This window comes from Trichosurus vulpecula, chromosome 7 (assembly GCF_011100635.1).
Source record: "Trichosurus vulpecula isolate mTriVul1 chromosome 7, mTriVul1.pri, whole genome shotgun sequence".
Lineage (NCBI taxonomy): Eukaryota > Metazoa > Chordata > Mammalia > Diprotodontia > Phalangeridae > Trichosurus > Trichosurus vulpecula.
The window spans coordinates 225,722,452-225,734,991 of NC_050579.1; the positions used below are offsets into that span (position 1 = coordinate 225,722,452).

Here is a 12,540-nt window from a genome sequence, read left to right on the forward strand (position 1 = left end):
ATTGAAAATTGCAATATAAATTTTCATGATGAAGATGTTTTTGGAAGTTTGGGTCCACTTGAACTATTTACTCCATACTATTTCTTCTTTGAAAGAATCCACATATTCAACCAAATTCCTAATAGAAATAGTGTCAATCTAGTGATTACACATCAAAATGGAATAATCTCTATTTTTAAAAAAAAATGAAAGATGGTGTTGGTTTTGGGCTAGGATTCTCATTAGACAGGATGAACCAATAAGAATGGGTTGCATTGTAAGGCCAGCTCATTGTGTTCTACAGCCAGTTTAGCTGAATGAAAGTGGAGGAGGGAAGCATATTTAAATAGGACACAGAACATGTAGAAGTTAGTGAGAGTGAACAGGAAGGCAGCAGGACTAAGCTTCAGACCAAAGACTATGAAGAAAAATGCTTCTGAATCAGAGATCCATTAGTCATAGTCCTATAGTTTATGCAAAATATTAAATGAACAGAATCATACTTTGCAGATGTTTTTTTTCCAATCAGGGAACATCATGTTCCTTTTATAGTTTTGGCTGAGAGAACATTTCTCATGAAGGAAATTTTCTTTGTATTGTAACTCTCCAAGGCTTGCATATGGGCTCAGCAGTGTGGAGGCATCATCCAAAAACCCATTAATTAAATGGGTCTGCTGTTCACATGTACCACTTAAAAATAACTAGGAATTTCATGTTGTTGCTACAAGTAAATGACCAATGGTGGAATTGTATATTAAAAAATTACCACTATGGAAAAACAAAAGGCAGTAATAAAACTTTTTAAGGCTAGGAGTCTCCCTATGTGGGGAGTGGTGGGAGGGAGTAGAGAGAGGAAGATTAAAAAATAACGGCCATATATATACACAATACCAGGGCTGGAATGACCTACAGAGGAAATTGCAGTTCTGAGAGACCTCAGCATGCTGCAGCCTATAGCACCAAGACTCCTGTGTACTCTGAACTGCAATTTCTGTGCCATGAAAAACCATCAGTAGATTGTTCAATGAATGCTCTCTTGTCCTGTCAGAAAGTCAGCATTCCCAAAAGTGCTGCTGAGAAGAAAAAGAAATCTGTAGGATCCTTCTGTGAGTAAATGGATTCTGCCCTTCTCAGTTATGTTAGAGACTCAAGGTTAATTAGGAAATGAGGAGCCATGTCCTTGGGGACATTTTGAGGGTGACATTCATTTCAGCATTTTAATACCTGATTCATTCTTTTTTTATTGTCTTGCTATTGCATTTCATTATATGTCTTTTGCCTTGTAAAAAGAAATGTGAGAATAATATTAAATGCTCTTCATGTTTTAAAATTGCTTCAGTTTCTTCCTTAGTTGTTAAAATGAATGCAATTGAGGAAAACCATTACTATGACATACTGAGCATGATGGATTCTGTGCTAGAGAAAACATTAAAACCATGACCTTGTTTCAGTGACTTACAATATGAATTGGACAATAAAAGTAAGGCAGAAAATAAATACAAGTATCTAAATTTCTTATGTTCTACTTGGAAATTAACTGGAAAGGTTTACATACCCAAAATTTTTCTTTTCTTCCTTGTGCTCCTCTGAGTACCCCCCATCTAGATATAGAATTTTTCAAAATAAAAAAAGAAAGTGAAGAATTGGTAGACTTCTTTAAAATTCATAAAATATTAACAATGTTTCAATTTTTTGTAAACCTGTAACTATGTGACTCTCTCCATTCTCTTCCAAATATCTCTTTGTACTGAGTTTCAAAACATAATTACTTTTGTAAGAATAAATTATATCCAAATTCAGATCAATTCATGAAATATTTATTTATTAGCTGAATGTCTCAGTGGAGAGAACACTGTGCCCAGAGTCAAGAAGACTTAAGTTCAAATCTGGTGCCAGACCTTTACTAGCTATATAATTCTGAGCCAACCACTTAACCATATTTTGCCTAATCCATTGGAGAAGGAAATAGCACACCACTCTAGTACCTTTGCAAGAAGACCCCACTGGAATCAAAAACTGACCAACAAATTCATTTACTAAGCAGTTATCCAATGCTAGGCTTTGGGGACAAAAGGACAAAAACCATAGTTCTTCATGAAGAAACTTTCATTTTTCTTGAAGTATCTCACTCAGATATAAATTTATTTTTAAAAAAATTGAGGATTTGGTAATAACTGAGATAGACAAATTTACTTTCTTTCTCTTCCTTCTGCATTAGACATAGGCACCAAAATTATCCCCCACAGGAAATAGACAAGTGAATACAGAACCTTGTAGATCATAGCTACCAATTTAGATAACTAGAAATGTAGATGACAAAAGGGGATGTAGATGGTATGCAGGGATTTAACATAGCTTGTTTTTCTATATTTAGGAACACATATGATCATATGATCATAGATATGAAGCTTGATGGGATTTGGAGTCCGTCTGGCCCAGCTGTTTTATTTTATAGATGTAATAACTAAAGTTTAGAGATGTTTAGTGAATTTTTCATAGTCACAGGGATAATAAGAAGCATAATAAGTATTTGAATCTAAGTATTATGACTTTAAGTTCAGAGCTCTTCATTGTACCATATCCAACAGATAAGCCCATAAAAAAAGTTTGCATTTTTTTTCTAAATTAAGGGTGGAATGAAGTGTAGTGGAAAAACAACTGAGATTAGGGTTAAATAGCCTGAGTTGAAATTATTTCTATGCCACTTTGATCATCTGTGTGACCTTGGATAAGTCAATAACTTCCCTGGGTTTCTTTCCAAATTTATGAAAGGAGTTTGTTCAAATAGATAGCCTCCAATATCCTACAAATCTTTTAATCTATGATCATAAGAAGTCATGTTTTCCCATGTATCAACTGTTTTTCATTGGCACTACATAATTCTCTAATGGTAAACTTTATATTCATGGTTGCCCTTATAAAATGGCAGTACACACACACATACACATATATGTGTGTGTACATATATATATATATATATATATATATATATACTCACTCATATATGTATACTTATAGACATATATGTGTCAGTGAGTGTATTATTTGAGGGCCCACAACTTTCTCACCAATTTATTTCTAAGATCTAAAAACTTGCCTTTAGACATCATTATATTGTATTAAAGTATTGATTGTCCCTAGATAAAATGAAAATATCCCTAGAAATACTATATTGCCACACTTTAACTTAGTATGAATTAATTTATTATATCCTTTTTAACAAGACAGCTAACTGAAAGCAGTATTTGATAAGTCTGTGCTATCAAATCAATGTTTAAAAGGTCAGGGTTGTTGTCTTGGAATCACAGGCCTTCCAGGACATCCTTGATCATCAAGGAGCCAATATGGAAGCACTTTTGAAGTGCCTTTTATTTTCAAAGGAGTAGTAGGGCCAAGAGCTAAATTATATCTATACCACATGGAGCATGAACTCGACTAAGTAAACTGGCCACCTTTTAAACTTTGTACCTATTTTTCTGAATAGATGATTAAACATAATTCTTGATATATATATATATATATATATATATATATATATATATATATATATATATATATACACATACATACTTAAAAGCAATCTACAAGTTTGACAAATATGGAGGTTTTGGATCCCACTAAAGCAGAACTGACCAGCAGGCTTGGGAAGAATAAGAATCCCGGGCAAATATTCCAATACACTTGAAAAAGATGACCAACAAGAAAATTAGACCAGAACTGGTCCAGTGGAAACATATACCAGGAATTATTTCTACAGTCAAGATGCAATGGAAATGACTAATCAGTAATGCAACAAAATACTACATAGGCATTTTTTAAATATCAACCTCCTATTATTGTAATAATTAATACTATTGCTTTTTAATTTGTCTTAGTGTTAATATTCACTTATAAAAAAAAATTAGCATTTCTTTTTCATGAAAGAAATTCCTGTCCCAAACTTGATTTATGCTAGGCATTGTCTAATATATGTTACAACATACCATTTCTTTTACTTCCCCTTTTTGGGACTCCCTAAATGTGAGCTCAAGTCTCAAGTTTAAATAATATGTTCCTAGAATTCCAGGGTCAGTATTCAAAGACACAATGAATGTGGGAAAAGGAACCTAGCTTCCATATCCTTAAAGACCAGGCTTACCCAGGACTGATTAGAGTCTGGACAACCTGTGTGGATACAGAACAGATGGGTGTCTTAGTGGAAATGAAGGGGACACAGTACCCCAATGTCTATAGATCCAGAAGTTTTTATATATGTATGTGTGGCATCCATCCATCTATGTGTGTGTGTGTGTGTGTGTGTGTGTGTGTGTGTGTGTGTGTATATATATATATATATATGTGTGTGTGTGTGTGTGTGTGTGTGTGTGTGTGTAATGCACATGTAAGTAATAAATAACAATAATATATGTACATAGTATATATGTATATTTTCACACACACATATATTCTAAAAATTGGTGGTAAATGTTGTTATTGTTATTGTTCTTATTGCTCTGCAAGTCCTTTGCACACATTTATAAAGCACATTACTGTATCCAAAGACATAATATATCTATTAAACATGTACTGTTGGCAGAGAATTGTACTGAGCACTGGGAGAAAAAAAAAAGTTTACCTAGAAAAGGCATAAATGGGGATGGGGTGAGGGGGCAGAGCCAAGATTACAGAAGAAAATCAGGAACTCAATTGGAATCTCCAAAATTCCCATAGAAACAACTTTAAAATAGTGCATCAAATTAAATTTTGAAGTAGAAAAACAAAAGATTGGAGTGAAACAATTTTCTAGCCCATAACAAATTAAAAGATAGGCAGGAAAAGTTCATCTCATCAGAATGGTGGTCAGGCCCAAAGTGTAGTGCAGGCCATGCCATGGCAACCAGCAGCAGGCCTTGGAAGTAGGTGAAATAGGTGAGGCAGCAGCAACAATTTGGGGGCTCTCATCTGACAAACAGTAAGGGGATCACATTTGCTGGTACTGGTAGAAGGACCATGTTGCATTACCCACATACAGTTCTGGGTTGCAGTCCAGGGTGAAGGGGAGTATCCCCAGAGAGATGGGAGCCCTGGTAACATTTCCAAGGTAGAGCACTTCAGCTCATTTACAGGGAAGCAGGATCACTGGTACAAGCTGAAGGCAAAAAAGAGCACTAGTGCTTGTAGCCATGGGAGAGCAAGGCCCTGAATAATATTTCCAGGGCTATAAGGAAGAAGAGTACTTGAGGCCACAGAGAAGCAGGGACTTTGATCACAGTAATGGAGAAGAGAAGAGTGCTTATGATCATTCACAGAATAGAATATAGTCCAGGAGAGCACTAGCCACATTTCTCCTTAGATCATAACACCTTGGAAGAACTGAAAATGGATAGACCCCAAGAACAAGTTTGAAAGACAACATCACCAAAAACCTGAAGCTGGGGACAGTGTCCCCTCCACCCAAGGAGCAGAGTACATCTTTAACAAAGTTAAAAGTAAAAAGAAAAAAAAATAGGCTGGAAAATTATCTAACAACAGAAAAAAAAACTGACTATAAAATGCTACTATGGTGACAGGGAAGATCAAGAAAACAACTCAGAAGACAAATCAAAACAGCTACATACAAAATCTCAAAGAAAAAAAAAATGTGAATTTGACCAAGCACAAAAAGAATTCCTAGAGAAGCTCAAAAAGGACTTTTAAAACAAATAAGAGAAGCAGAAAATAAATGAGGAGGAAAATGAGAGGGATACAAGAAAATTAAAAGAAAAAATAATGAAGAAAATAACACCTTAAAAATAAATAGTAAAAGAGGTCCAAAAATCTACTTAATGAAAAGAGCTCCTTAAAAAAAATAAAATTTGCCAGATGGAAAAGAGGTACAAAGGCTCACTGAAGAAAATAATTCCTTAAAAATTGGATTTGAGCAAGTGGAAGCTAAAGACTCCATGAGACATCAAGAAACAACAAAACAAATTCAAAAGAATGGGAAAAAAGAAGAAAATGTGAAACATCCCATTATAAAAAAACTAACCAGGAAGTAGATCAAGGAACAATAATTTAAGAATTGTTAGACTACCTAAAAGCTAATTTAATACAAGCTTAGAGATCATTATTCAAGAAATTATCCAGTAAAACTGTCCTGATATTCTAGAACCAGAGGTGAAAATGGAAATTAAAAAAAATCTAACAATCACTTCCTGAAAGATATTTCAAAATGAAAACTCCCAAGAATATTTTAGAAAAATTCCAAAGTTCCAAGAATAAGGAAAAAATATTGCAAGCAGTCAGAGAGAAATAATTACAATATTGCAGAGCCACGGTAATGATAATACAAGATCAAGCAGCTTCTACACTGAAAGAACAGGGGGGACACTTCTGGGAGCCAAGGTGGTGGAGTAAGCAGTAAATCACTGTAACCCTACTATATTCACCTCCAAATAACCATAAAATAATGTTGCAAAGCAAATCCTGAGCCCCAGTGCAGTGGACCAGGCAAAGGCAAACATCAGGACCACCATATGCCTCAGCATAGCCAGGGGACTAGGCAGACTCTAGTTCTGAGAATCTCCATGTGCTTCAGGATAGCCCTGGACAAGGAGACAACTTTCAATGACCAGACTACACATCCTTCAGTATAGCTGCATACAAAAAAGCAACCTCCAGTGGCAAAACCTCCACATGCTACAGTGTAGCCCCAGGCAAACAGATAAATGGTCAGTCAATGAGATTGAAGGATTTCAAGCTTTCATAAGAAGACCAGAATCAAAGCAACAATTTGACCTCTAATATCAAGACCCAAACGAAGCATAAACAGATAAAAAGGGGACAGAAAACATAAGGAATTCAATAGAGCTGAAATGTTTACAATGCTACATGGAAAGATGATACTTCTAGTTCCTAAAAATTGTATCACTAAAAACATGGCTAGAAAGAATATACATAGACAGAGGGCACAAGTATTAAGTGAATTTGAGGGAATGACATAAAAATTTAATTGATGAGAAAGAGGTCTACACTGGGTGCAGAAGGAAGGGAGAGGTAGAATGAGGTAAGTTATTTCACCTGACGAGGCACATGGAAGGTAAGATGGTAGTGTGGGCTATGAGCATTGCTTGAACCTTATTCTCATCAGTATTGGATGAAAGAAGGGATAATATGCACCATCAGTTGAATATAGAAATCTCTCTTAAAGGCAAGTAGGAGGGGAAGAGATTATATAAAGGTGGGGGGGGCTGACAGAAGGAAGGCAGATCAGGGGAAGAAGAAGAAGAAGCAGAAGCAGCAGCAGCAGCAGCAGCAGCAGCAGAAGAAGAAGAAGAAGAAGAAGAAGAAGAAGAAGAAGAAGAAGAAGAAGAAGAAGAAGAAGAAGAAGAAGTTAAAATTCCCAATTAAGTATCAAATTGGAAATCCTGAAAACCAAAATTGAGTTTGATAAGCTGGAAAATAAAAGAAAGCTAATGAGCTAATAAATAATTCTAGGAGCTAGTTTTATTTGATTTTAAAAAGAAAGAAGAAAACTAAATATCCAATATCAAAAATAAAAAAGGGTGAAATCATGATCAATGAAGAAATCAAAGCAATCATTAGGAAATATTTGCCCAATTATGTACCAATAAATCTGATAATCTGAGTGAAATTGATAAATATTTATGAAAATATAGATTTTCAAGATTAAGATAACTGGAAATAGAATGCCTAAAAACAGCATCATAGAAAAGTGAATTGTACGCAGTATCAGCAACATTGTGTAATGATCAATGATTCAGCTCCTCTCAGCAAAACACTGATCCAAGACAAGTCCAAAGGACATGCAAAGAAAAATGCTATCCACATCCAGATAATAACTGATGGACTCTGAATGCAGATTGAAGTATATTTTTTCACTTACTTTATTCTTCTTCATGTTTTTTTCTTTTGATCATTTTCTTCTTTCACAACTATGACTAACACGGAAATATGTTTTAGATGATAGCACATGTATTACTGATATCAAATTGCCTACCACTTTAAAAAGAGGGAGGGGGAAGGGAGAAAAAATTTGGAGCTCAAAACCTTGTAAAAATGACTGCTAAAAATTGTCTTGAGATGTAATTGGGGTGAAAATAATATACTATTTTAAAAATTAAAAAAATGAACAAAAAAGGAAAATGAGGGGACTTGGAACATGATATTCAAGAAGAGAAAGAAGATATATTCTATTTTGCAAAGCTGAGTATAATCCTTCAAGGGTGAAAAATAAATATTTAATGAAATAAAGGATTTTTTAAGCATTCTTAATGGAAACACCAGAACTGAAAAGAAAATTTGACTTTGATATGTCATGAAAAGATAAAACAATCATGAAAAGAATCATGAAAAGATAAAACAGGAAAGAGAAATCATAAGGGATTCATGAAGGTTAAACTATTTACATTCCTATATGGAAAGATGATACATATAACTCCTAACAATTCTATCATTAATAGGGCATTTAGAAGAAGTGTACATAGAGGGCATAGGTGTGAATTGACTATAATTGGATGACATCGAAAAAATTAAAATTAAGTGATGAAGAAGAGGAATGCAATGGTTGAAGGGAAGGAAGAGGCAGAAGGGAAAAAATTACTCATAAAATAGGTGTGAAAGGAAGTACTTTTACAGTGGAGTGGTTGACTAAAGGGAAGGCTGACTAACGGATGCATTCCTATTGTTCTTCAGGCATTTTTCACTTGCGCTTGACTCTTTGTAAGCCCATTTGGGTTTGTTTTTTTTGGTTTTTTGGTTTTTTTTGCAAAGATACTCGAGTACAATACCATTTCCTTCTCCCTCTCATTGACAATAGCAGAAACTGAGACAAAGAGGGTTAAGTGGCTTGCTTAGAATCCCACAACTAGTAAACTTTCTGAGGCCAGATTTGAACTCACACAAAGAATTCTTCCTGACTCTATGCTCAGGACTCCATCCACTGTACCACCTAGCTGCCTTAACAGAGGGAGTGGTCAGAAATAATATAGACTTTTGAGGATGAAAAAGTTAAAGAGAAAGAGGGAAAGAAAAAGGTAAAAGAGGAGGGGAGAGAGAGAGAGAGAGAGAGAGAGAGAGAGAGAGAGAGAGAGAGAGAAAGAGAGAGAGAGAGAGAGAAAGAGAGAGAGAGAGAGAGAGAGAGAGAGAGAGAGAGAGAAGGAAGGAAGGAAGGAAGGAAGGAAGGAAGGAAGGAAGGAAGGAAGGAAGGAAGGAAGGAAGGAAGGAGGGAGGGAAAGAAGGAAGGAAGGAAAGAAGGAAGGAAGGAAGGAAGAAAGAAAGAAAGAAAGAAGGAAAGGAATGGCAGAAGGAAGGAAGGAAGAAAGATTAATAGGTGGAAATTGAAGGAAATACAAAGCTAATAATCATAACTGTGAATGTGAATAGGATGAACTCGACTATAAAATAGAAACTGAGAGCAAAATGATAAAAAAAACATCCAGAATCCAAAAATTTGTTATTTATAAGAAGCACACTTGGAACAGAAACACACAGTCTAAAAATAAGGGGGTGGAAAAGGATCTATTAAGTTTCAGATGAAATTTAAAATATTAAAAAAAAAAACAGTTAGCAGTCATGATCTCAAACAAGCCAAAAGCAAAAAAAAAAGACATGATTAAAAGAGATTACCAAGGAAACCATATTTTAATAAAAGTTAACATAGACAATGAAGAAATATCAATGCTAAACAGAAATGCACCAAGTGGTAAGAATTTAAATTCTTAAAGGAAAAGTTAAATGAGTTGGAGGAGGCAATAGAGAGTAAAACAATACTATACTTCTACTTCTCTCTGTCAGAATTGGATAAATCTAGCCAAAAAAAAAATAAGAAGGAAGTTAGTGAAATTAATAGAATTTTAGAAAACTTAGATATGCTAGACCTCTTAAGAAAAACTGAATGAGCATAAAAAGGATTGTATCTTTTTCTGAGCTGTACATGATACTTTGACAAAGATTTATGATGGATATCATAAAAACATCACAACTAAATTCAGAAAAGCAGAAATATTAAAAGCTTCCTTTTTAAATATAAGTGCAATAAAATCACATTCAATAGCAGAATACAGAAACATAGATTAACACTAATTAGGAATTCTATATATTAATCCTTATGAATGAGTGGGACAAAGAACGTATTATAGAAACAATGAATAATTTCATTGAAGAGAATGACAACAATGAGACAAAATATCACAATTTATGGGATGTAGCTAAGGGATTGCTTAAGGAGCAAATCTATACCTTTACATGCTTACATAAATAAAACAGAGAAAGACCAGATCAGTAAATTGGATATACAATTTAAAAAAAGAAAAGAAAAAGTAACAAAATTTAAAAACCCAACTAAACACCAAATTGGAAATCTAAAAAAAAGTAAGAGAGATTAATGAAAATGAAAATAAGAGAACTATTGAACTAATAAGTAGAACTCTGAGCTAGTTTTATGGGAAAAAATAACAAAATGGATAAACCATCATATAATTTTATTTTTAAAAATGAAGAAGAAAACCAAATTGGCAATATCAGAAATGAAAAATGTGGATTCAACACTAAGTAAGAGAAAATTAAGGCAATTATTAAGAACTATTTTGCCAAATTGTAAACCAATATATCTGACAATTTAAGAGAAATAGATGAATATTTACCAAAATATAAATTGTGTAAATGAATGGAAGAGGAAGCATACTACTTAAATAACCTTAGCTTAGAAAAAGAAATTAAACAAATCATCAGTGAGTTCCCTAAGAAAAGATTCCCAGGACTAGAGAGATTAAAAAGTGAGTTCTACTAAATATTTAAAGAACTAATTCCAATACTATAAAAACAATTTGGGAAAATAATCAAAGGAGGAGCCCCACCAAATTCCTGTTCTTCCACAAGTATGGTGCTTAAATCTAAACCAAGAAGAGCAAAAACAGAGAGAGAACAGTAGAGACCAATTTTCCTAATCAATATTGGTCCAAAATTTTAATAAAATACTAACAAGAAGCTTACAGAAATATATCACAAGGATCATACTCTGCGACCTGATGGGATTTATATCAGGAATGCAGGACTCATTCAGTATTAGGAAAACTATCAGCTTAATTGACCATATGAGTAATAAAATCATATTATCATCTCAATAGATGCAGAAAAATACAAACACTCAACAACTCGACAAAATACAACACTCATTCTTATTAAAAACACCAGAAAGCACAGGAAAAAATGGAGCTTTCCATAAAATATGTAGTATCTATATAAAACCATTAGCAAGCATTATCTGTAATTGGAATAAGCTAGAAGTGTTCCCCATAAGATCAGAGGTGAAGCAATAGTGCCCATTATCACCATTATTATACAGCATTGTACTAGAAATGAGAGCTATAGTATTAAGAGAAAAATAAGAAATTGAAGGAATTAGAAAAGGTAGTAAGGAAAAAAATTATGACTCTTTGCAGATGATATTATGGCACACTTAGAGAACCCTAGAGAAAAAAAAATAGTTAAAAGAATTAATAACTTCAGGAAAGTTGTAAGGAAAAACCCCACACAAATCATTTGCATTTCTATATATTACCAACAAAGTCCAGCAGGAAAAGATAGGAATCAAAATTCTATCTTAAATAACTGCATCCAATATTTAATACTTGGGAGTTTACCTGCCCAGACAAACCCCCAAACTAAATTACAAGATGCTTTTCACACAAATAAAGTCTGATCTAAGCCATTAGATAAATATCAATTGCTCACAGATAGACTAAGACAATATAAAAAAATGACTATTCTACTTATATTAATTGACTTTTTCAGTGCATACCAATCAAAATACAAAAAATATAGAGCTGGAAAAAATAACAAAATTCATCTGGAAGTATAAAAGAAGAAGAATATCAAGGTAATCAATTAAAAATAATGTTAATGATGGTGCTTAGCTGTATCAGATCTCAAAGTAATCATCAAAAAATCTGTTAAAGCTATGAAATAGAGTGATGAATTCAGTGAAATAGATTACTAAATCACCACAGTAGTCTAGTGTTGGACAAACACAAAGATCCAAACTTCTGGGACTCACTATTTGAAAAAAAGGTCAGTTAGGCAGCACATTGGAGAGTGCCAAGCCTAAAGCCAGGGAGATTCAGCTTCCCAAGTTCAAATTGCACTTCAGATGTTTACCGAACATGTGAACCTGGGCAAGTCATTTCACCCTATTTGCCTCAGTTTCCTCATCTGCAAAATGAGCTGGAGAAGGAAATGGTAAACCAGTCCAGTTTTTTTTTCTTTTGGGTTTTTATTTTTTGGTAAGAAAACACTGAATGGAATCATAAAGAATCAGTCACAATTGAAAAATAAACAACAAAAAAAAGACAACAATTGCTGGTAAAACTGGACAACAGTTTGGTAGAAACTCATAGAGATGAATATGTCACATTGCGTTCCAAGATGAGGACAAAACTGCTTATTTGATTCAGACATAAAGGGTGAAATCATTATGATTCAGACATAAGCAAATTAGGGGACCTTGAAAATTTTTGCTTGTCAGATGTGTGGACAAGCAAATAATCTGTGGCCAAACAAGACTTAAAGAGGATCACAGAAAGT

The 12,540-nt window shown here is 33.9% G+C and overlaps 1 protein-coding gene across 1 annotated transcript in view; it reads right to left on the bottom strand.

Moving 5' to 3' along the window:
• The window catches only part of TINAG (tubulointerstitial nephritis antigen), a 202,887-nt gene that overhangs the window by 11,149 nt on the left and 179,198 nt on the right, over positions 1 to 12,540 (bottom strand). Inside the window, exon 10 of the mRNA XM_036769096.1 lies at positions 1,535 to 1,580. Coding sequence (XP_036624991.1) covers positions 1,535 to 1,580 — 46 coding nt within the window. The remainder of the gene's footprint in view (positions 1 to 1,534; positions 1,581 to 12,540) is intronic.